At 48.6% G+C, this 25,868-nt stretch overlaps 2 protein-coding genes across 2 annotated transcripts in view; one reads left to right on the top strand and one right to left on the bottom strand.

The window, feature by feature from the left end:
- Nucleotides 1-25,868, top strand: part of LOC309532617 (potassium voltage-gated channel subfamily KQT member 1-like) — a 558,589-nt gene that overhangs the window by 498,295 nt on the left and 34,426 nt on the right. The window lies entirely within an intron of this gene.
- CDKN1B (cyclin dependent kinase inhibitor 1B) lies at nt 20,862-25,780 on the bottom strand. Its single transcript, XM_082222989.1, has 3 exons — nt 25,013-25,780; nt 23,837-23,970; nt 20,862-22,145 (listed from the first exon to the last, which is right to left on the bottom strand). Exons 1-2 carry the CDS (start codon nt 25,485-25,487, stop codon nt 23,849-23,851), a joined length of 597 nt encoding a protein of 198 aa, XP_082079115.1. The 5' UTR covers nt 25,488-25,780; the 3' UTR covers nt 20,862-22,145; nt 23,837-23,848.

Genomic DNA, 25,868 nt, shown 5'->3' with positions numbered 1-25,868 from the left:
ACGGCGTGACCCCCGTGGACATGTGCTTCGTGTTGTTGTAGGCGAACTCGGCGAGAGGCAGGTAATCCACCCACGTCGCAGGCTGTTGATTCGCATAACATCTCAGGTACTGCTGCATGATGGCATTGACCCGCTCCGCTTGCCCGTTGGTCTGCGGGTGTCTAGCCGACGCCAGGTTGATCTTGACGTTCAGGAAGCCCATCAGCTTCTGCCAGAAATTCGAGATGAACTGTCGCCCTCGGTCGGACAGAATAGACCGCGGCAGACCGTGAACCTTGAACACGTGGTCTATGAACAGTTTGGCGGTTTGTTCCGCCGTGGCCACCTTAGCACACGGAATGAAATGTGCCATCTTGGAGAACAAGTCCACCACCACCAGCACGGCCGTCTTGCCCCTCGAGCTGGACAGATCCGTGACAAAGTCCAGGGCCACTCTCTCCCATGGTTCGAACGGAGTTTGCAGCGGTTCCAACAGTCCGGCCGGCGGTCTGTGCACTGGTTTGGCCCTCTGGCAGGTGTCACACCTCGCCACGTAGTCCGCGACTTCCCCTCTCATTCCGGGCCACCAGAAGTCTCTGGCGACTAATTCCACCATCTTCTCCTTGCCAAAGTGCCCGGCAGTGGGCGCGTCGTGCAGCTGCTGCAGTACCTTGGCGCGAAGTTCGTCTCCCGGCACGTAGATGGCCCCTTTACGGATGAGCAATCCATCTCGCAGCTGGAACTCGTCGGTCGCTGCCGTGCCCCTCTGCACCTCTGCCATCTTTGCTTGCGCGAAGGAGTCATCCTGCAACGCTCGTCGCACCGCCTCCAGGTCAACTGTTGCCGCAGCGCACGCCCACACTGTTGGTGCGAAGATGTGCATGGCGGCCGCTGGCGTTGCCTCCTCCAGATACTGCGGCTTACGGGAGAGAGCATCCGCCATGATGTTGGTGTCCCCCGGGACATACTCTATTCGGAAGTCGAAGTTCGCAAAGAACTCAGCCCAACGTATCTGCCTCTGGTTCAGGAACTGTGCCGTGCGCCAGTGCTCCAGATTCTTGTGGTCCGTGCAGACCTGCACCGTGTGCTTGGCGCCGATCAGGAAGTGCCTCCACGCTTTGAACGCTGCATGAATGGCCAGCAACTCCCTGTCCCAGATGGTGTAGTTCTGTTCGGACTTGCTGAGCTTCCTGGAGTAAAACGCTCCCGGCCTCCAAACCCCCTGCGGGTCTTTCTGCAGCAGGACTGCTCCCACGGCTCTGTCCGAGGCGTCTGTCTCCACCCTCATCGGCCTGCTGGGGTTGACATGAAGCAGCTGCTCTTCCGACACGAAGAGCCGCTTGAGTGCCTGAAAGGACTGCTCCGCCTGCTCTGTCCAGATGAACTTCTTTTTCTTGGAGCTGAGCGTGTCCGTGATGGCCGCCGTCTGCATAGCAAAGCATTTTAATAAACTTGCGATAGAAGTTCGCGAAGCCGACAAACCGTTGGACCTCCTTCCGGTTGCGTGGGCTTTTCCAATCCAACACTGCTCGAACCTTGGCGCTGTCCATGGCGAGCCCCTTGTCAGACAACTTGTAGCCCAGGAAATCCACCTCCGTCACGTCGAACTGGCACTTCTCCAGCTTGGCGTAAAGCCTATGCTGCTGTAGCCTGCTCAGCACTTCCTTGACGTGTCTGTCATGCTCCTGCTGCGATTCCGAAAAGATCAGGATGTCATCCAAGAAACAGACGCACGTCTTGTAGAGGAGCCCCGCCAACACGTGATGCATGAACGCTTGAAACACGTGGGAGCCATTTTGCAATCCAAAAGGCATAACTCTATATTCGTAGGTGCCCAGGGGCGTGAACATGGCTGTCTTCCACTCATCTCCTTCCCGCATGCGAATGAGGTTGTACGCCCCTCGCAGGTCCAACTTGGTGAACACGCTGCCCTTCCGTACCTTCGCGAGGAGGTCGTCGATTCGGGGCATGGGGAAGTCCGATGGCTTGGTCACACTGTTTAAGATGCGATAGTCCACTACAAGCATTTTTTGGGGCGTGTCCCGCTTCTTAACAAAGAATACAGGACTGCCCCCCGCTGCCTTGGACTCTCGGATGAAACCGCGCTCCAAATTATGATCTATGAACTCTTTGAGTTCCTGCAGTTCGTCCTCAGACATGGAATACAGCTTCCCTTTGGGCAGCGCCGCCCCCGGCAGCAGGTCAATTTTGCAGTCATATGGTCTGTGGGGGGGGGTAGCCTGTCTGCCTCCTTCTCGCAGAAAACCTCCAAAAATTCTGCGTACTTGTGGGGAACCGCTTGCAGCGTGCCTAGCTGCACCTGTGACTCCTCTTCCTCCCCTTCCTGCCGGGGCACGATGCAGTGTTCAGCACAAAAGGAAGAGCCGAAGGTCAGCTGCCTCTGGTACCAAGCCAGCGTCGGGCTGTGCTTGTCCAGCCAACTCATGCCCAATACAATGGGCGTGTCCGATAGTTGAGTGACGTTGAAGCTGATGATTTCCTTGTGATTCTCAAGTCGCATCACCATTGGTGGCGTCTGCTTCACCACTTGCCCCCCTAGCAGCTCCCTGCCATCCACCGTGACAACCTGCAGGGGCAGCGTGGCAGGCAGCAACTGTATGGCGTGCCGGTTGACAAAGTCCTGCCCTATAAAGTCCGCATTGCTTCCTGAGTCAATGGTGATTGGCACGTCCATGGTGATTCCATTGGGCAGCTGGAGCGATGCAGTGAGCCTCACTACTGGCTTGGGCGGGAGGGGGTTCATGGGCTGTAAAATCTCTGGGGACTGCTTCACTGACACGTCTGGCTGGGCCCCAGTGCCTCTTCCTCCAGCCAGACTGCGTCGTTTCCCTGCTGTGGTTCTCCTTGCTGCGTTGCTGCAGTCACCATTGCTGAGGCTGCAGTGTGCTTGTGGAGCCTCCGGGGACACTCTTTCGCCATATGCTGTGGATCATCGCAGATATAACACTTCCTGTTCCCTCTAGGAGGCTTCGCTTTCACTGCTCCCGGTGCTAGGGCTCTGGCTGCTGACTGAGCCCTTGCACCTCCAACCTCCATAGGTTCCGCTCCTCCTCCTGGCGGAGGCGTGGATTGCGCACGCGCTGCTTCTCTGGGAAGGAAGGAGGAGCCCCTGGCTGGTTCGCGCCCTCCACGCCCTTCGTCCCTGCTCCACGGACGTTCTTCCAGCCGCACCCCCACCGCCAGCGCCCTCTGAACGATCTCCTGCGTGGTCCGGGGTCTCTCCCCCCTCGCAATTTCATCTTTAACCGAGCCGTGCAATCCCTCCCAAAACAGGTCTCTTACAGGAGCCGAATCTCTGTCCCATTCCAGGGCACTGACCAAAGCGAAAAACCGGGCATGGTACTGCCTTACGCTGGCCCTCCCTTGCTTCAGTCCATGTATCTGCTGCCGAGCAAGATCCACGTCAATGCTTGATAAAAAGCACCCATCCATCGCTTTAATAAAGGCATCCGCATTTTGGAGCGCCGGATCCTTATCCCTCCACAAATTGCGCAGCCATGCTTTAGCATCTCCATGCAAATGGGACATGATGAATCCCACTTTCTCTTGCTCATCTCTAAAGTCTTTGTTCAGCAGTTGCAGTGCACACATTACATCTGCTCTAAAGTTAGGGTACTGTTGCAGATTCCCATCGAAGTGAGAGACCAGACCGCCTGTTCGTCTCGCCAACCCAATTCCCTCCTGTTTGGGTGTCAGTTGCCCTTGCTTAGTAAGCATGTCCAACCTGACCTGGAGATCCCTGTAGGCGGCAGCTGCGTCCTCCTCTCTCTTCCTGGATGCAAGTGCCTCGGCATTCAGTCGTGTCACTGCTTCTCTGAGTTCCGCTATCTGCTGTTCAGCCGTCATGTTGTCTGCCGTTCGTGAGCTTGCTAGTAGGCACCCGCTTTCCTCTCCGTGAGGCCGTAGATGCCCACAATTTAAGTGACGGAGCTTACTGTCAGAGTTGCTCCCCGATCCTAGCTCACAGAGGATCACGCTAGCCAGCGATCATTAAGTAAAAGTCTTTATTGAGTTACAGTTTCCATTCTCAAGCTGCTGCGTGCAACTCTACGTCTTATGGTTAGATCGGCGAAGCTCCGTCTGAGTCTCCGCCCCTTGTGCACCAACTTAATATCCTAGCCCTGCTCCACCTTTTCCGCCTGACTGTTCTCCTCTGGGTCCCTCTGCCCCCCGGGGTCTCCTCCCTCCGGGACTCCTCCGACGCCGACCCCCCAGACCCTCCTGTCTCCTTGCGCCGGGCTTTAGGACCTGGCTCCCTCTCCGGGCTGCCTACTGCGCCACTTTCCTGTGCATTTGAACTTGGCGCGCGCGCCCAACCTTCCACTTTCCGTCTGACCGTTTCTTCGCTCCCCGATGGAGGTGTGGCCACTCCTGACTCGTGCCCTCCCTCCTGTTGTGAGCTGCCAGCGCTTGATCCCTGGCGCCCTTCCTCTTCCCTGCTCTCTGGCGGTGACGCTGGTCCCGATCTCCAACTGCTCCCCTCTGAGTCCCCTCTGGCTCTATCTTCCTGGGGTGTCCCCCTAGGCTCCCCCCTTGCCCTGGCCACTGGTGCTCCTTTCTGTGAATCTTCTGATTCACTGGAAAGACTCGGAGATCTCGGGTCGTCGTCATCACTCATCTTTTCTTCTGCCTCCTCCCCCTCGCTCTCTGTTTCCTCCCTTGCCCTTGCCTCTGCTCCTGAACCCCTGACAATATATAAGGCCCACTAGCACACAAACACTCTTAAAATGCTGTGATCCTTCGGGTAGGAAAGAATAACAATGGAAAGAATAATGGGTGGGTGGTCATCTGTCATGTATGATCTTGTTGAGATTCCAGCATTGCAGAGGGTTAGACTAGGTGACCCTCAGAGTCTCTTCCAACTCAACAATTCTTTGATTCCATGATGCTAATTTATCGCGGTAGGCTTTGACAGTTTTCATGGGGAGTGAAATATGCTTGAATTGGCCCTAGGGGCAAAATATCAGTACTTTGCAATGGGATTATGGAAAAATTGCAGGTTTCTTTTCTGAACTATAAAATACCATTCATTATAATTATTACTATTATTATGATTGCACAATTGAGCCAACAGATATCATTGGGAAATGGGTTTTTTAAAAATATTTTTTATTTTTCCATTTTACAGCATTAAACAATGCATATAAATCTACACAAATCAAATAATATTTTCTGCAACTTTCCTCTCTCCCCTTTTGTGGTTTCTTATTTTTCTATCATTTTCTTACTGCGTATCTAAATTTATCCTTTTTATCCTTAATAATTCCTTTAAATTTCTTACTGCTCGTGTTTATACTAATCCTGCTAATGTTCTTAATTGTTTACAATTTGCTTTCAAATATTCAATAAATTTCCCCCATTATTTTATAAAAAAATCCATCATCATGATCTCTTAATCTTCTGGTAAGTTTCGCCATCTCTGCGTATTCCATCAGTTTTAATTGCCAGTCATCTCCTTTAGAGCCAGTTCCTCTTTCCAATTTTGGGCATATATCATTCAGACATAAATAGTTTTTTTCTGGTCTTTCAGCACCTCTTCTCTAAGTATACCTAGAAGGAAGGCTTCAGGGTGTGTGTTTTTTAACAAAAGTTATTTTCAACATTTTTTTCCAATTCATTATCATTTCCCAGAAGGCTTTTGCAATCTTACAAAACCACCACATATAAACAAAGGTACTTTCTTTCTCTTAACATTTGCAAAAAATATTGGACTCAGACTTATACATTTTAGCTAGCTTACTAGGCGTCAAATACCACCTATACTGAGGATATTTCACTCCTCCCATTGCAAGAATCTGCTGGTTTTCTAGAGAGGAGGGGGCGGATGGTGCTCCAGTACTTCTTCCGCTCCAGCCGCACTTCAAAGAGGGAGAGACTGAGTGTTATCTCTGTGTAGATAAGGTTGCTGCAGAAAGCAGCTGTAACACTCAGCGCAGTCCAGCGTCTCCATTTGTATATAGTTTGTATAGTACAGTAGCTGTAGTGAATAAAAGAAGATATTCTTCAGCACTATCGTCCGAGTGATTTATGCTCTGCTATACTCTGCTGTGCACAGCTGTCTTCTGGAAGTGAGTTCAGTGCTCACAGCTCTCAGTTGTGAGTCCACAGCACTTAGACCTGTTCCTGCAGAAGAAGGTCTCTGGAAGTGCTACCCCAGCTCGCCAGGCCCAGTCGGGGCTGAAGTAGTTGAGCCCAGTTGGTGGCACTGGCTCAAGGGCAAAGCTGACATATACATCATCTTCATGTAATTTTATTTTAATGCATAGCAAGCTGTGAATTTTAAATCTCCATTCCAAAGTCTTCCCCATGCTGTCATGTCAAAATTATGACCTATATTCATTGCCCAGTTTCTCCTTGATGATGTGACCATTTCATCCTTTGTTTGCTATTCTAATAATAATTTATACATTTTTTATTATTCTTTAGCAGGTCTTCTAATTGAGAGGTTTGAATTGTAAAACCATTTTTCTTATCAATCTTAAATATCTCATTTAGTTGGCAATATTGTAGCCAACTTGTTAATATTCCACTTATTTCTTTATACTTCTTTAGTCTAACCTCCCCTTCCACCTCTATTAACAACTCCCTGTATGTTACCAGTCTTTCCTCTTCCATAAATCCTCCCCCCCCCCCTTACTGCTATGGCTTCTACTGCTGAGAGTCACATTGGTGTTTTATTTTCCAGCAAGTTTTTATATTTATCCCATACTCTACATAATTTTTCCTAATTATATAATTGATGAAACCTTTATGCATTCCAGTTTCCCATACCACAAGTATGCGTGCCAGCCAAAATTAATATGTCCTTCTAGGTTCAAAATCTGCATATTCTGCAATATAAACCACTCCTTTAACCAGCAAAGCCAGGATGCCTCATAGTATAATCATAAATCATTTGGAAATGTTAAAGAAGTACTTTACTCTCACTCACCTCACAGAGTGTTGTTGTGGGTGAGGAAGGGAAAGGAGATTCTTAGCTGCTTTGAAACTCCTTAAGGGGAGTGAAAGGCGGGATATCAAGTCCAAACTCTTCTTCTACTACTACACTCACATACTGAAGCTAAGAGAACTGCACCAAGGGCATGCATTGAAGGCATATGATGCCACAGTCTTACTAAAGGCAAGCATCTCTGGGTCTGCACAGTGCCTGGCTGGGAGATTTGCCTGGGTACCCTGTGGGTGCCACTTCAAGTTCCACGGGGAAAGGAGGGAGATTTAAATGCAGCAAGTAAATGAATTTAATAGGATTATGTATTTACAGTGCCATTCTAGTCAGATGCATGCGCAATGAGGCTCACTTCTAAGTGAGGACTCAGCCACACTTCCACTTGCCCTGCTTTCCCCTGAGAAAACCCACTGTTTACCCCTGAATCAGAACAAACGTCAATCACTTTTTCGGCGGATTGGCATTTGTTCTGATTCAGAGGTAAACAGTAGTCGTCCCTGTGGGAAGTGAGGGACAGCCACAAAACGGCTTGGAAACTTGGGACAAGCGGGAAGCCTCTCAGATCCATGCTTTCTAGGCACAGGACAAGTGGAAGTGGAAGCCCTGAGTGTGGCTAGGACTGCAGCTTCAGTCTCTAATCTTTTTCCCTAGAGGAATATACTGTAAATTGAGCAAGTTGTTTCCAACTGCTCACTATGCTCTGGCCAATGGATAGACATGTATGAGGATTATTGATTATTGACAAATGCTCAATTTAAAAAAGGAAATAAATTATTTAACAAATTAAAAACTTTTATGCAAACCTACTGCTTGTGTATTTTAAAAAACCAAACCCTTGGCTCCCTGTCATTACGTTTTGAGACCAGAGGGTTGCAAGGGGGATGGATGCTGGAGCCAGCATGGTGCAAGTACACAGTTGTCCCAGCATAGGACACCTCCACCATCAGGAGGACTATCCACTCAGGAACATGTGCTTCCATGGTGCTGGCTGCAGCACGCCATGCCTCCACCTACCACTGCCTAAAGGTAAAAGCAAGAAGGCACACCCCACCTTCCCCTGCTACACCTCGGCAGCAGGCCATTTTACCTCACCTAGCAAACTACCTCTCCAGCTTCCACTGCCTCTGAGGCCTCTGCACTTGTTGCTCATTATCTGCTTTTGGCTTTAAATGGCTTTTATGTGCAATGTATATTCTAGCCACTGTCATTTTTAAGTTCTTGTTCTAAACATGAGAAATAGAAAATATTCTTTTGGTGTTTGGGTAAAAGTGCCCTTAGAGGATAAAGAAGCAAAACTAGGGCACCATCCAGAATTTAAACAACATGCCCAAAGGATAGGCAGCAAGTCTGAACTGCAGGAAACTGGTTCTCCCTCCTGCGTTCCAGTCCGGCGCCGTGGCCACCCCCCCCCCCCCGAAATAGATCTGAATGAGATTAAAGAAATAAATTTCAAAGGCAGAAATAGTAAAGCAGACAAAGAGGCTTCTTTAATTACTACACAGAGAAGAATCCTCTGTCCGTTGCTAGATCTTACTCACCACTCCCCATCCTTGGGAAACCCTTAGTAAGCCAGAGGGAAACTCCCATGTTGACTGATTGTTAATTGTAATGCCTTTTTAGAAAGGTGATGGGAGGGAGAGATATCTGGGGGCGATGAGTTTTTTGCTTTGCCTTGTTTTTTATAGTGCAGCCTGATCCTCTCCATGCTTACTTGGAAGTTAAGCCTTGCTGAGTTCTACACAACCTAAACCACGTATTGAATTGAGTAGCTTTGAAGGAGAGAGAAAATGTTTATGTTTGTCACAGGTTTTTTGAAAAGATTATCACCAGCATCATAATTTATATAATGCTTTACAGTGTTCATTGGGTGTGATAAACACTATCTTGTTCCAGCCTCATGATGACCCTGCAAGAAGCTGAGGCTAGAGATGGCCCGAGACCACCTCTTGAATATAGGTGAGATTTGAAGCAGGCAGATATCGCTCTGGAGTTCAGCCTTTTATCCACCACATTTATCTCTACATTTCACCACATCCTTCTGGAACTAGAATTGCCATCTCTTTTCTAATGTCTTTTTCTATGCCTTTGTAAACTTTCTTCTAACCACCCTGCCAGATTGACTAGAAGGCCACCATTGTTCTGTTTCTAATGGCAGCAAGGTGAGAGGTGTGACTGGTCGCTCCCAAGGAGCGCATAAAGGCAATGGCCAACCCCTTTTGTCTGCACTGAGAAGCAAACTGCCTCTGAACAGATGGCCACCGCCCTACCCCCCCCCCGCCCCCCGCGACATTGAGAGACCCACCATCCATGAATCTCTATCTCTCTGTTGTTTCATATGTGTCATGTAAGCCAGTGGTCATCACTGTATCTTGAATTCCATCAGTCACTTGCACATTTTGTGAAGAAAAAGAAGAGGAGGAAGAGAAGCTTTCCCCTTTAGCTTTCTTGCTAAGTTTCAGTGTGTCAGCCTGCTCTTAACAACACAGGTGCAAGTCCAGTCAAAAGGGTAGTTGTCAACTTGAATTAAAAACCAACAAACACAGAATTTCTGACCTGTCGGCCATTCACCCAATCATAACAAAGCTTACTACCTTCTGCTCTGATTGTTCTCTATCGCTCCAGCCACTTTCTTGCATGGAGAAATTCCACATCCACCAAATTATTAACTGTTTGGTTGCTCCACCCCTGCAACACACTCCTTGCTTGCCATCCATGGTAGAAATGAGGGAGCAGGGGCAACAGCTGTGAGGAAGTAACATGGCATTGAGACCCTGTCCCATATTCCATAACATAATGACCCCTGTATAGAACATTGCAAAAAAGGACTGTCCGTGCAGAGAGTTAACCTGGGTGTTGAGTCAGGGGGGTGGGGAAAGGTGAGGGGGAGCCCCACAGCTGCACAGCACACAATCTCCTGCCAAAGGATTTCAGGTTATAAATCTGGGAGAGAAATTCTGGAAAGCTGCTGTCAGTTAGAGTGTCAGCTCTAGGCTAGATGGACCACCAACCTGCTCAGTACCAGACAATTTTTTCTGTTTGTTCAATATATTGTCTATGTGTTGCTTGTGGGTTCTTTCTATGGGGAAGCTTTATTTTCTCTTCTCTTCATAAAAATGTAGAGCATTGGAAATAATGCTATTGGGATTGTTTTCAAATTGCAAACCACACAGCCAGGCACCAGTGACTGTAACTTATTTTAATTCTGAATTTGTGGTTCTGATTGAGCTGGAACCTATGTGAGTGAGCACCATTGACCTCAACGACAGGCGTCTCCAGAAACCCACCTAGCTTCCCATCTCAGGGTTGCACACTTGTGTGTTGCTATCGGGGCAAAGTCGGTCTTGCTGGGAAGCCGATCTGACTAAGTTCCACGCGAGGACGTGGGCTCTGGCCAGCCCCCGAAGCCTGCCAGGCCAAAGCAGCGGCTCGGGGGCGGCCGCGCTCCGGCTTCTCTCCCGCTCGGGCCCCGCCGCGCTCCGCGCCAGCGCCCCTTGCTTGCTTCCTCTTCGCTTCGCGCTGCGTCGGTCAGAGAGCGAAGCAGAGGCCGCCAGGATCCTGGCATTCGCAGTTGGGCCAGCACGGGAGGAGGCCGCTCTCTTCCCTTTGAATTGCCTGCCTGGCCCAAGGGGCGAGCAAGGAAGGGCAGGCGAGCGGACGGGACGACACCCCCCCCCCCTTTGGCGGAGCCGCCGGCGCCCCGGCTGCCCGAGGCCCTTGGCGGCGCGGCCCCGTTTGGCGGGTCGGGGGCGCGGCCCAGTGTGGCCCCGGCGGGGAGCGAGGCAGCCGGCTTGCTCGAGGTCGGGAAGAGGCTCCGCTGAATTCAGCGGGAGGCGGCAGCTCTCCGTCGGATGATCCGGCTTGCGGGGCTGCCTCCCCCTGCCTCCCCCCCCCCCGGCTCTTCGGGCCTCTCCCGGGGGCTGGTTTCCGACTCGTAAGCCGGCCAAGTGCCCGGTCCTCTGGCTGGGCGGGGGCCCCGAGAGCGGGGTTGGTCCGCGCGCCCCGCCGGAGAAGCAGCTTGTCAAGATGGTCTTCAACAATCAAAATCCCACCGAGGAGATGCGCGGGGTTCCAGCTTCCGCGCGGTGAGGGAGCGGAGGAGGAAGAGGAGGAGCGGCGGCGGCTCCGCGGGGCCCCATTGCAAACGCCATGCTTGCTGTTGCACTTTGGCGCGGGGCGGCGAAGAGCTCCAACTGCGCGGCCTCCTCCTCCGCCTCCGCCTCTTCTTGCCTTCTTCGCTCCGGCGCTTCCCCTCCCCCTGCCCCGCCCGGGGATTCGAGCGCAAAGGCAGAGCAGGCTTCGAGGCTCCAGGCGGGGAAGCAGGACCTGGGCGGGAGGGGCGCCGCTTTCTCGCCCTCGCGCCCTTCTCCGCAAACAGCTACTAAGCTGGGCGTGGCGCCCCACGCAGCCCGAGAGGGCAGCCCAGTTTACTCGGGAGTAAGCGCCGCCAGTGGCGTAGCGTGGGGGGTGCAGGGGGGGCCGGCCTCACCGGGCGCAACATCTGGGGGTTAGGGTTAGGGGGCGCAAATTACTTGCCTTGCCCCGGGCGCTGACAACCCACGCTACGCCACTGAGCGCCGCTGGTTCCAATGGGGCTTACCCTCCTCGGAGCTCCCTCTCGGCCGCCCGCGTCCCATCTGGTTTGCGGCTGATGCGCGAGAATCAGACCCGGGGCGCCTGCTCCCCTCTCGACCCCCCGAAGCCCCACTTGGCGCGTCCTGTCTCTGCCCGAGAAATCCTTCCCGGCGGCGGCGGCAGCGCTGCTTTCCTTTCATAAAATGGGGCCTCTGCTCAGGAGAGCAGCGTTGCTCTTCCCCTTCCAGGCCAACCTGGGTCTGCTCTTTTCGCGGACGGTGCATGAAGCAATGTTTAGATCCCCGGATTTTTTTTGGGGGGGGTGACTGTAGCGAGCGGGGCGGCGGCGTCTCCGTTAGTGTGGCTTGTGGGTTTCTTAAATTTATATTCTTAATTTCTTAAATTTATATACTGCTTGAGGTAGAAAACCTCAAAGTGGGGGCCCATCTGAGCAGGAGTCAGTGCCAGAGGAGACAGACACACCCACAGCTTGTCACTCAATGTTATGCATATTTATCCAAAATATGTCCTACTGAGTTTACTGGGGTTCACTCAAATGCCCATATGGGTGTGATTGTAAATGCCAGTACAGTGGTACGTCAGGTTAAGTACTTAATTCATTCCGGAGGTCCATTCTTAACCTGAAACTGTTCTTAACCTGAAGCACCACTTTAGCTAATGGGGCCTCCTGCTGCTGCCATGACGCCGGAGCAAGATTTCTCTTCTCATCCTGAAGCAAAATTATTAACCCGAGGTAATATTTCTGGGTTAGCGGAGTCTGTAATCTGAAGCGTATGTAACCTGAAGTGTATGTACCACTGTAGTCACATATTCCCCCACACATTCAGGAAGCAATTGCTGATATTTACAGCTCCACAAGCTTTCCCCTCAACCCATCTTTGAAAAGTATTCTTTCTTGATAAAATAGAAAGGACAAAGAGAGGTAGACTAGAACTTTGTGAAACTTTGTGTTTTACTATTTATATGTTCACATTAGTCATTTGAGAGGACTCCAGACATAACAAGGGACGGTTGGTCCGCTGGAATGGTTTACTTCATCACATTTGTAAAGGTAAAGGACCCCTGACAGTTAAGTCCAGTCGCGAACGACTCTGGGGTTGCGGCGCTCACCTCACTTTACTGGCCGAGGGAGCCGGCGTTTGTCCAAAGACAGTTTTTCTGGGTCATGTAGCTAGCATGACTAAGCCAGTTCTGGTGAAACCAGGGCAGCACATGGAAATGCCGTTTACCTTCCCGCCAGAGCGGTACCTATTTATCTACTTGCACTTGACATGCTTTCGAACTGCTAGGTTGGCAGGAGCTGGGACCTAGCAACGAGAGCTCACCTGTCGCGGGGATTCGAACCACTGACCTTCCAATCAGCAAGCCCTAGGCTCAGTGGTTTAGACCACAGCGCCACCCATGTCCCCCATCACATTTGTGTATCCCACCTTATTTCTAGGGCAGCCAGGGCAGCATAGTTGGGAACACCCCCATCTTATCCTATCAGTCTCGTAAAATGCGATAAGGTAAAAGGTAGTGTGACTTTGATAAGAACACTTCCTGGTAGTTTGTTTTAGTGACTAGGTGGGTGGAGTAGGGTTAGATCAGGAAAAAAGCCATTCTGGCCAGCCTGCATGTCCTTAATTGTAGCTTGATCTGCTGAAATAAGCAGGTGAAGCTTTCATGGCATGGAGATAAGAATTTCCCCTGCTAATCTTTACAAATCTTGCTGCTGTTAAAGCCATATAAGCAGGGACCTATTTTGAAAAAGTTGGCAAGACTTTTAATGGTTGTGTGAATTGTGCCATTTGGATTTTCTGCCTCAAGTAACAAAATGTCTTTGTGCCAGAACTGATTTTTATAAGGTTGCCCTTATAGCAACTTATTTAAGAATAGCATTATTGGAATACTTTTGGGTAGGTAACTTTAGTTATACAGTCTGAGGTCTAGTGTTGCCACCAAAATCCTACTGTTGCTGGGATCATAGTACAAGGCAGGTAATTTTTAATGAGTTCTAGGTCCAGGGCCATCTTTACCCAGGGGTGCAAGTCATGCAGGGCATCTGGGTACCGAATTCTGAGGGGCGCCAGGCACCCGCCGCTGCAGCCACCTAAGCGTATTGTATTGATCTGCTATGGGACAGCGGGGTCAGCGGCACCTTTGACGTGACTGATCTCGTACCACCTGCCTGCTAATGCTGGTACAGGGAGAGCTCTTTGAGAAGTCTCGCACACCAAAGCCGGGAGGAGGGGGAGTGGCAGGAAAGAGGGCGAGACAGACAGAAAGAGAACGTGCCTGTCTAGCAACAGGAGTGTGCACAGGGTCCAGAAGAAGGACTTGTATATGCACGCTCGCAAGGGCCCTCCCAGCTCCTCTAGAAATAAGGTTGCTCCCACAAGATGGCTCTCCCACGCATGCGCACAATGCCCACCCATCTCATCTTTCAGACACCTCCCTATGACCGTGAGCGCATGCATGGAGTCTTTACACCGACTTCCAGTGTGTTCTTTGTCGTCTTTAGAAAAGCTGGTTTTAAATTTTTAAAAAACCCCAAAAACTCCTTTTGGAGCCGCACAGGCATGAGCACTATTCCTCAAATGATAATAGTTACATAAGGCATAATAAAAGTTAATTTGGGGATACTGGAAGGATCTTTGCACCCCTGCAGTGCATATGCTAAAGACGGCCCTGTCTAGGTCTAGTGCTCTTTACACCTAGTAGCATCCCATGTGGTGTTGAGGGAGGGGGAGACCTTCCACTGATTGATTGATTGATTGATCTAACAATTGGCTGGCTGTCCATCTAATGTAGCACTATTTATGCTGACAGATGTTCTCCAGGATTCCAGGTGGATCTTCTCCCAGCCCTACCTGAAGATACCAGAAGTTGAACCGGTGACCTTCTGCGTGCGAGCCAGGGGCTCTGCCACTGAGCTATGAACCACTGAGCTCCATCCCCCTGCTGCCAAAGCAGCAACTAAGGGAAGCTCAATGCAGGTGAGAAAAGGCTCAGATCCCACCACACTCCCAACAACATCATTAGGGTGGCAGAGTCCAAAGAGAGTGTAGAATAAACCAAGCTCTTTTCTGAGTTCTTGAGACAGAGTTCATTTTTTCCATGCAACCCACCACTGATTAACACATTTGTGGATGTTCCTTGATTCCCTATTGAGGCATTACTCGTGTGAAAGAGCAACACAAGTTTAAAGGGCCTCACTCTTAGCCCTGTCCCCGTTATAATGCAGCCCAGAACAGCTTCTTTGTGCCCAGCTGTAACTTTTGCATTTGGGAGCCTTTTCTGTCCATGAAGGCTCCCTGTGTTGTTTCAGGATATTGCAGGTGTTTGTGAACCAATCCCCAAATAACAGAGGCAGATTTGGGGCAGTGCAACTGGTTCCCCTGCACTGGACGCTGAGCCTAGAGAACAATGCAGGGCGTTACAGCTACGATGAAGTGGATTGAGCAGAAGAGAAAACAAGAGACTGGAGGCCTCGCAAGGGCGCCACTGAAATTCGAAAGACCAAAGTCTGCCCTGTAACTGGCTGCTAAAGGGGAAGACCAGACTTCACTATGGCCTGGCCTATTTACATAGGTGAGACTCACAGTAGAATCCTGAGGGGAAAGAGTGGACTGTACCACTTCAGACTCCAGGTGCAGGGAGTGCCATTTTTGAATGTGCACTCATGTTAAAGAAAAGGAAGGAAAACTTTTTTGCAAGTATTATTAATAAAACTACCCGAGCTTATCAGAGGGATGCAGCCCAACTTGTACCATACTGTGCTTTTATATTTGCAGTAAGTGACCTGATCGTGGATGGAGGACTTGACCTGGCATGTGTAACAGAGACTTGATTGGATAAAACAGATGGGCCTGTCCTTGCCGCTGTTTGTCCACCAGGTTTCTCTTATGCACAGTAACCCAGGTCACTGGGAGAGATCATCAGTGTTTGGGCTGGGTGTTCATCAGTCTGCGGATGATACCAAACTCTACCTCTCTTTTAAGTCAGAACCAGTGCGGGCGATGAATGTCCTGTGTGAGTGTCTGGAGGCAGTTGGAGGATGGATGGCAGCTAACAGATTGAAGGTGAATCCTGACAAGACAGAAGTACTGTTTTGGGGAAACATGGGGCGGGCAGGTGGGGTCACTCCCTGGTCCTGAATGGTGTAACTGTGCCGCTGAAGGACCAGGTTCACAGCCTGGGAGTCATTTTGGACTCACAGCTGTCCATGGAGGCGCAGGTCAATTCTGTGTCCAGGGCAGCTGTCTCCCAGCTCCATCTGGCATGGAGGCTGAGACCCTCCCTGCCCGCAGACTGTCTCGTCAGAGTGCTGCATGCTCTGGTTATCTCCCACTTGGACTATTGCAATGCGCTCTATGCGGGGCTACCTCTGAAGGTGACCCAGATGTTGGGATGCTGCCGGGGAGATGGGGGGGGCATTAGGCAGGCCCCCAGCTGGCTCCAGCCACTGGCCGGCAGCCGGGCGATCTCCAGTTCTCGGAACAGCATCAAACAGCGACACAAGCCTCAGATACCTTTAGAGACTTGGCACGCTCTATCAGCAGAGTGAATAAATCTTCTCACAATGGAAGTGGTGGACAGAGACATGTGTAAGCATTATTTACAGGGACGCGGGTGGCGCTGTGGGCTAAAGCCTCAACGCCTAGGGCTTGCCGAACGAAAGGTCGGCGGTTCGAATCCCCGCGGCGGGGTGCGCTCCCGTTGTTCGGTCCCAGCGCCTGCCCACCTAGCAGTTCGAAAGCACCCCTGGGTGCAAGTAGATAAATAGGTACCGCTTACCAGCGGGAAGGTAAACGGCGTTCCGTGTGCGGCTCTGGCTCGCCAGAGCAGCGATGTCACGCTGGCCACGTGACCCGGAAGTGTCCCCGGACAGCGCTGGCCCCCGGCCAATAAATGTGAGATGGGCGCACAAACCCCACAGTCTGTCAAGACTGGCCCATTCGGGCAGGGGTACCTTTACCTTTTATTCAGCATAGTTCAGGAACAAAGGAAAAACATGTCTGCTTCCCTTTGTGTCCAGCAAACAGGAAGAAAACAAAAGCTACATACAAATGGAAGTTCCCAGCAGACTGTGCTGGATGTAAAAAGGCATGTGACACACAACAGTCATGCCTGTTCCCTTTTAAGGTGGAACGGAACTATATCCTAACACCGGAAACTGTCAGTATCTCAGCTCACAGTCAGAGGTAAACTGGCCTCCCCCGGGCAATTGAGCTGGATACTTGATGACCTCTCCGCTGCGTCTCCCGGCAGGCAAGGTCATAAACCCTGCGATTCTCCTCGTCAGTCAGACGTGAGGAAAACACACCCTCTGCCACTCTGTTTCTCTCCCTCCCTGCATTCCTCCCAGGGAGGGGAAATGAGACAGACAGGAGTCCTATTTACATGTTTTATTCCTGTCATTCAGCAGTACATAGAAAACGTGACTGCACCCTTCAGACTCCATCAGAAGAGTCTCAACTCCACCCCTGTACTTCCAGCACAGGTCATATGACACTCTGAGCTAACATCCGGTGCTCAGTACAGAGAATAGACTCCTCCTTTTTGCCAATAGTACAGTTGCAAACCACAACATCCTGTTTTGCATTTCAGCCATCTGGAGCTGGCTTTTGCATTGCTGCTTTTATCCAACAGAAACTGCAACCAATCCAGAATGCGGCAGTTAGATGGTGACTGGGAATGGCCACCAAGACCATATTACACCGGTCCAGAAAGACCTACATTGGTTCCCAGTATGTTTCCAAGCACAGTTCAAAGTGTTGGTGCTGACTTTTAAAGCCCTAAACGGCCTCGGTCCTGTATACCTGAAGGAGCATCTCCATCCCCATCATTCACTGACGTCCAGCTCTGAGGGCCTTCTGGCATCAGAAGGCAGCCCTGTTTAGGGAAGTTTTTAATGTTTGATGTTTTATCGCTTTATTATTATTATTAATATTCTGTTGGGAGCTGCCCAGAGTGGCTGGGGAAACCCAGCCAGATGGGCAGGGTATAAATAATAAAATAATAATAAAATTATTATTATTAGCATTTGGCGTTTGTTTTTGTTCTGTTTTCTAACATAGGGAAGCATTCAGAACTGTAAGACACACCTGCAGTCAGAACACCACAGTTCTGCCTCCTCAGGGCTCCACTACCTTATTTTACTGCATGTGAGGCCTAAGCTTGAAAGCTTTGCGTTTCAAACACGGAAGGTTCACTGTGTGCTTTTGATCATCACAATCACTGTGATGAATGTGCACATGTGAAGCAGCCCAAGTTATGACTGAACAGATACAATTATGGTCCCAGGACTATAACTGTGCTCTGCAGAGGTACTGCCAAGTTATGGAATAGTTTAGAGGCACCCAGAAAGTCCTTAGTTTCACCTCCAGTCTCTGGTTGGTTATTTGTATGTTAGTTGCTTTGTGTGTGTTTTTTCCTTCACTGCTCTCTTCCTGTGGTGGTGTTTGGGTTTTCTCTGTTTTGGGTTTCTTCATCTGAAAGTCATCTGTTTCTACAGGATCATGTATCCCTCCAAAGAAATGCATGCTTTCCTTAGATGGTTGTTTTCATAATGGTGATTTAAAATTAGATGCAAAGTGTGAATGCTGCCTAGGTTCAACTTCTTTCTCAATCCACTGTGCAGCATGGTGAATTGAGCACAGTTGAGTGCTTCAGGCTGAACAACTTGGATGAGAAATGATTTCAAAAGTGCCAAGGGTTTTTTAAAAAACATTTTTAGAAAAGCTTATTCTGCCAGCATGTAGTGCACTGATTATTTTTTTATTAAAAAAAGTTTTATTGAGATTTTTCATAATACATTAAAGACAAACTAATCTAAACAAAAATAAAAACATAAAAGAGAGAGAGATAGAGGTGCAAAGTTCTCTCTCATAGGTAGATCTTAACTCTTATTCCACACAGAAAAAGGTGAGCCCTCCCAGCTCTCACCTAGGAGCTTCCCTTTCTTCTCCCAGTCTTGTACCCTGGGAGATCTTTTCTTCCCTGCCTCTCACACAGGATTGGTCATCAACTAGCCTATCCTACTGGTTTGGAAGGGGAGAATTTATGTGATTGCTAACATTTCACTAGCACTCCCCCCCCCCAGCTTTTAATTGCACTAAATTCTGAGCTCAAGGAAACAGCCAGAGTGCCATGAGAAATAAATTACAAATGAATTTGTATAACCAAGGTATCAACCTTTAGAGAAGGCTGCTTGCTACACCTCTAGTTTATTCTAGTCCTATACCCTTCTTAACTGGACTCATTTGGACTCATCTCTTTGTATTGGCTGCTATTAGATAATCCAGTCACTTCGGATGCAGAGATGTAGCCATTATCTGCCCTGAGAAGTGGCATCCCCAGAATAGTGATTCATAGGGGTCTGACAGGTAGTCTTTATGCTTTTGCAAATGTTCAAAAATTAAACTTTCTAAGATGTAAGAATGAAGTGTGCTTCGATTTTTTGTTCAATAAAGGACCCTTGACTTTTTGAATTTGGGGGGTTGCTGCTTTAACCATGATGTGGGATACAGAAATTTACCCAGTGAAGCATTTATTAGCAGAGGCAGTGCAAGACATTTTGGTGCCTGAAGTAAAACAATCTAAATGGTGAAACTTCCTTGCACCCTGCCACATGGAGCGATGAACTAGCTAGTTTTTTCTGCACGTACTCAATTAAAGTAAATACAGCAATCATTTCAATTAAGTTTGTATGGGATAACTTTCCAGTGAATGGGTCAGATGCGGGTTGTGTACACATTACTGGCTTAACACAGCTAGGTCATTCTTTTTCTCAATTTGGATCAAAGCTCACTGAGGGGAAGACACAGCAAAATGCAATATCCCATTAGAAACAGCTGGATAGATGTGGATTGTAGACATCATCCTGTGTACACAGCTTCCCAAACCAGTGGTGGGAACCAGTGTGTACCCAGCCTCAGTTAGATCTGGATTGCTTTTAATCCTAATCCTAGCATCTTGTTCAGACCTTAACTGAATTTGGGAGCAAACCCAGGCAAGAAGGAAAGGTGTCTGGACTCCCAGTTCCCAGTAGCAGCAAGGCACATAGCAAGAGGGTCAGCAGGCCCTGTTCCCATCCCTCTCTGTGCAGGTCCCTGCTAGGATGGATTATGGCATAAATTGCCATGGCCAGTGGTATGTGCCATAAGCATGGAACACATTGAAATAGGCAAATTATTGGAGTCTTAAGGCGGCTATGCTGTGCTGTCCCACAGGTCAGGCATGGGTCCCACACCAGCACACAGCAAGGAAGCATCCCCCCCCCCACCAGAAATACGGCTTTGGCAATGGGAGCTAGTCTTACCTGCTACAACTAGTCACCAACCAACCCGGGAGTATTTATGATGTTGCTTGGGAAATAATTGAAAAGGCCTTTAGGTTAAGAATCGGGATATAGTGTGTTAGGAGCCAAGACTGATACTCCTGCTTCCAATTTCCATGGGAGGTAATTTGTGGGAATGTTCACCTCCTACTGTTTACAGCAGCATAGAATATTAGCACTAAGCAAAGAAGAGGGGGGCAGGGATTACGTGTGAGGCTGGGTTTCCCCGCGTATCAGTTTATTTGGACAGCAGATTCTAGAGTGGGTACTATTTTTGACCCTCCCATTTTTGCACATGGGTTGGGTTTGTTGTTTTTATTTTAATTTCACTTCCAGACTACAAACCATATTATTTAGTAGGGAGCTAGGCTACTGACCTATGAACAAGTCCAACTGAGTTCAATAAGACTTACTTCTGAGTAGGCAGCATTAGGTTTGTGCTGTAAGTCCCTTTCAACTTACCACACACTTAGGACTGCGTGTACAGTGGTACCTCGGGTTACAGACACTTCAGCTTACAGACTCCGCTAACCCAGAAATAGTACCTCGGGTTAAGAACTTTGCTTCAGGATGAGAACAGAAAGCGCATCTGGCAGCAGGAGGCCCCATTAGCTAAAGTGATGATTCAGGTTAAGTACAGTTTCATGTTAAGAAGAGACCTCCAGAACGAACTAAGTTCTTAACCCGAGGTACCACTGTGATGGTCATAGTACTGTCTACTTGCTATCTTTTAAACCTTGCAGAAGTTTGTGTATTTATTGGACTTGGCTTGCAGGGCTTAAGAAGGGGTTAACTCTTCCCTCCACTAACTGTTTCCCCAGTGTAAATCCCCCTTAGCTGCCCTTTGCCTTGTTAGAGAGAGAGACTCTGGCTGGATACACCTTTACACATTGAAGAGGAAAAATAGACCCAATATATATATTTGGGAAGTGGCAGAAATCCCTTATTTTTTCAGGATTTATAAAACACACAACAAAAGTTAGTTAACATATATATATGTATTTATATATGGCAGTTTTCTTTATTGATTGCTTGATGTAAAACAATATCAATTGGCAACTGTTTTCACACATTACAAAAAAATATTAAACTTGGCTCAGTCTGCAATCATTTAAGCACAGCCATATTAATTAACAAAACAAATCCCCCCCAATAAAAACTAAAAAAACACACCCTATCAAATAGAGCATTTACAAATGCACAAGACACAGGCCGCTTTGGCTTTATGGGAAAATATCTTCTAGATTAAAAAAAAAATCTTTAACATAAATAAGTTAGTATAATTTCTCAGTGTCTTTACAAAGTTATGTACACAGGTACAATTCAAAACTTTATTTTTTAAACATACAGGCAATGTAAAAAATACTGTTTAAAGATGTAGTTTTCCTTTCATTTACCCAGCCATGAACATCAGGGACGTGAGTGAGATGAAGAAAGGTTGAAGTTCAGGGTTTTACTAATTTTCCTTCCATTCTATTCAGCTGATTTATTTATAAATTACTTTTGAAATCATTTATAGTAATATATTATAGGTGGCAAAAATAAAAAGAAATAGAATTGAACACTTAAAGGGTCCTGGAGGAGGAGCCTTTATGCTGCTACATAATGGAAACACAGTTCCTCCATAAAGTCTAGGGCACAATTCCATGGAACATTCTTCTGCACTTGCTGTGAGCTTGATGTCTTCCACAACTGCCATTCATTTTAGTGGGATTTAGCATAGGCAAACCTCCCACTGAAACATGCTCTGAATAAGTAGAAATTTCACCAGCAAATTCTATCAATCTGCTGTAGCCAGTGTTAACATTGATTTTTAGATTCCATTAATAGGGACAGTACATCTTTAAGAAATAAACACATATGCTGCTTCTCTTCATACAAATCTCTGCTTTCTGGATCTTGGAAGCAGATTTTTGAACCCATCACCTTTTACCACCCCACCCTTTCCCAGAACAAACTAACCCCAAAGGGGGGGGGGGCGCAAGGAGAGGTTTATGTGCTACATAATGTAGGAACTATATACACAGGTAGTACAGTGAAGCAAATGAGGAAAAACTTAATTGCAGAATGCTACATCCAGTGCTTTAAGAAGCAGCTCTTTTAAGAGTGCCCGACTTTAGTGTTATTAAATTATGGGTTTGTTTTGTTTCAGTGCGTGTACAAGTTCTCCACTGAGGAGAATCAGTGATATGTTTTCTTTCTTTTTTCATATATAAACTCTGCATCTTCCTTGCTTCATGAACTTGATGCCTTCAAAGAACAAGGAAATGAATGTTCTTAATTCTGAAATTAAAGAAGAGAGCGGGCATTAAGTCGGTGAAGACTACAATAGCTCATTTCATTATTAAGGTTACAAAAAGTCACAAATGGCTATCAAAACACGCAGTTGGTCAACATTGTTGCTAGGGGTGGATCAAGGCTCTACTTTGCATGTGGGGCAGAAATCTGTGTACAACTAATCACTACTTGTTAAGTATAACTTGTCTCACCCAACCAACCAATTTTGTATGTGTTTTTTAATAGCCTATCCAATAGAACCATATTTGTTTGTCAGGTTAAACTCTGTTCTGTCAGATTCTGATAGAAGCCTCCAGATTCTTTTAAGCAACACCCATCACATGCCTGATTTCATCCTAGCTCAGACCACAGCTAGTCACAGATAGAAACACACACACACACACACACACCAGTGATGTCCATCAAGATAGGCCCCTACCTTCAAGAAACCTGCAATCTATATTTTGACAGAGGTGATGACAGCAGACAAGAAATAAGGGAGGGGAGACGCACACTGGCTCTGTCTGCCCCAGCCCTACTACCAACTCCACTCAAGGGAACAGTATTTTTCAAATCAAAAGTTGGCACAGCTACCTGTAGGTACATCTAAATTGTTGTGAGGCACTGCTAATTTTGGCTGTTTTCTGGGGATGGGGAAGCACTGAAAACAAAATAATTGCAAACTCCCAATTTCTTTAATGCAATTTTTCTTTCAAATAACCAAATCAACAGAAACAATTGAATTTACACACTTGCCCCTGCTCACCCAAACAGAATGGATTTCTTTAAAAGTATCTGGTTCCAAAGCTTAACCTTTCTACTCATTTGTAGGTCATGTTTGTCAACTTTCTTTACAATACTACTGCTCTAAAAACTCTACTCAGGGGCTGCATTTCCTATACTCTCTTTAATTAAGAATTTTTATTCCCCAGGTACCTTTGTGCCACTACTATTAAGACAAAGTCCTAAACTCATTCCACTATCAAGTTCTATTGAACTCAGTAGGGCTTACTTCTGAGTAAAGACTGTTGGGCTGCAAGCTTTTTAAGGATGGTAGACAAAAGTTCACCACATCCAAAAGCCAAATTAGACTACATATTTGAGCTGAAGAAATACTTTATTTTTAAAGAAGGCAAAACCAGTATTTGCAGAGAATGGCCTTGCCTGAACATGTCCATTAATATTAAACCAGAACAACATTGTTCATTACAGTTAAGTGTAGAATAAGAATCAGTGGGGGGAAATTGAAATCTCTTTAGTACACTCATTAATTAATGTGGCTATCAGCTCAACAGTAAATACAAATGAAGCATGTGCAAATTTACTCAGAAGTAAGTCCTACAGAGTTTAATGAAGCTCTGCTTCCCAGTAAGCACGGATAGGATTACAAACCCTAATTGGAAATATGTTCCCCAGGTTTTGGTTACTTTCTAATTAAACTGTAACTCCCACTGAAATCAATGAGTAAAAGTGGTATGGATCAGGCTGCAGGTGTGTTTTTAAGATTACAAAAAAAGACACACTAGGGTCCTGTTCTGATATTATCCCCTCAGCTTGACAAAATTGCACTGACTAATTTGCAAAGGTTTACCAATAAGCTCAATCCACGCACGGTACCGATGTGCTCTCATAACGCATCCTTCATTTTCTGCCATCTGTAGAGATTTCACTAAATGCTATCAGGAAAGGAAACCCACCTAATAAACAATTTACGTTTGATGCCGTCTTGGGCTGGATTTCTTGGGTGTTTGTTCCACTGAGCAGGCACTGGAAGAGTCTTCTGAAATAGCCTCTTCTGTCATGTTGGCTCTTTTGTTTCGAGGAGAGGAATCTAGGAGGGGTGGAGGGGGGAAGAAGCTTAATGTTAAAAATATTTTTGCTGCCGGATCTTGTACTAAATATGAAGGAGGCAGTCGAATGAAGGGGGTGGGAGAAAACACATCACAGGCCACTCCTTGAGTCATCTGCCATTTGCAGGAAAGATGGGGCAACAAAGTTGCACGCTTTGATTATATGGTCTCTCACTATCTGCTGCATCAGAAAGAATACCAAGTTTTGTAGAGTTGGGTTGGTGGCAGGGGGAGCCCAGGCCATTTGATTAGGGAATCTGATGCCCAGCGAACCTTTCACCTCCCTATGAGGGTAGACAAGCATTTTCAAGTCACTTATTTTAGAGTAGTCCCACTGGCTTCAGTTGAACTGCTCCAGAAAAAAATAGATGTGGCACTTGAAGCTCACTAGTAACCTTAATATCCCCAAGATTAAAACACCCCGGCCCCTAATATGTGGAAGTCACCATCATCGATTTCAGTGGGACCACCTAGCCTCCCTGACAGCTTGGGTTGTAGTTTTTAGGTCAACTTATGCTTTGGAGTTGCCCTGCTGCTTTATGGGAGACTTTCCCTACACAACTATCCTGAGGACTGCAACCTTTAAAAAGCACAGCTAACACAAGTGCCTCAAATAACTGGTAATACAAAGTGCCTTGCCCTAAGCTCCTTGGAGGAAGGGCACGATACAACCCATCAAGAACAAGTAGGTAGGGTGCACCTCCTAATCAAATCCATTTGGAAGCAGAGAGATGTCCTTTCCCTCAGCTAACTGCTTGGCTTGGCTTTAAAAAGAAAACAAATCATCGGAGTCCCAGGAGTTAGCTTAATGAAGCCTCCATACTTCGAAGTGCCGGTAGTTTAACTGCCAGGCGCTGGGAGCAAACGGAAAGATTTCCCAGCGGCACCTGGCTGGCGGCTGCTGCTAGATGGACCTTTGGTCGGATCCTGCAACGCAGGTCACGGGCAGCTCTCTCCTCCTCAGTGCAGCCCCGAGCTGGCCTGTTGGCGTGAAGGAGAGAGGAGCAAGTGGGGGTACTTTACCGTCCGCCGCAGGTCGCTTCCTTGGCCCGGGGCTCTGGCGCCCTAGATCCGTGGCAGCGCCCGCCGCTCCCGTCTCTTGCTCCGGCCGCCGCCGCGCGGCGTCCTCCTCCTCCTCCTGGCCGATTCCCTGAGCGCGCCGGAGCGCCGGAGCGGGGCCGCGGCCCTCCCAGCCCCCCTTGGCGCGGCCTGGGCTCAGCCGGGGGGGTCTGCTGTAGAAGTCGGGCAGGGCGTCCTGGGCCACGGCTTGCCACTCGTACCTGCCCTGCAAGGGCTGGCAGCGCTGGAAGTCGAAGTTCCACTTGCTCCGGCCGGCCTCCTCCAGCGCGCGGCGGCGCTTCTCCAGCTCGCGGGCCAGCTGCTCGTGGTCCACCGGGCCGAAGAGGCTCCGGCAGGCCGAGGGCTTCGGGTAGTCCGCCTGCCGGGCTTCCATCCTCTCCAGCGTCGGGCTCCCATTCGAGAGGCGGACGTGGGACATCGCCCGGAGCTGTCCCCGCCGCCCGCGCCGTCCCGCGAGCGAGATCCGGCGGCCGATCGCTCGATCCCGACGAGCCCCGCGCCCTGGCTCTTGCGCCAAGGGGGGGGGGGAGCGCAGCGGGCGGGTTTAAAACCGGAGCCCGACCGAGATGAAGACTTCAAAACAAAAACACATCGAAGAGCCCCCCCCCGCCCGCCCGCCCCCAAGCAGCAGCAGCAGCAGCCGCCGAGCAGCCCTTGCATAAGCCAGAGGCGGGGAAAGGCGGAGAGGAGGGGCGGAGAGGAGGGGCGGGGGGGGGGCAAGCGGAATGTCTTATTGCGGACCAAGTGCACAAGCCGGGGGGGGGGAGCGGAGCAGCAGCAGCGCCCGGAGCAATAGCTG

This window comes from Podarcis vaucheri (assembly GCF_965113315.1).
Source record: "Podarcis vaucheri genome assembly, chromosome: 5".
Taxonomy (NCBI): domain Eukaryota; kingdom Metazoa; phylum Chordata; class Lepidosauria; order Squamata; family Lacertidae; genus Podarcis; species Podarcis vaucheri.
The sequence above is the reverse complement of the archived record's forward strand: the minus strand, read 5'-3'. Positions and strand labels throughout refer to the sequence as shown.

Bases quoted from the DNA above. Each gene is read 5' to 3' on its own strand.
- CDKN1B (XM_082222989.1), bottom strand. From the start codon at position 25,487: ATGTCCCACGTCCGCCTCTCGAATGGGAGCCCGACGCTGGAGAGGATG. The intron at 23,971-25,012 runs GTAAAGTACCCC...CACCCCTCCTAG, and splicing joins GAAGCGACCTGCGGCGGACG to ATTCCTCTCCTCGAAACAAA.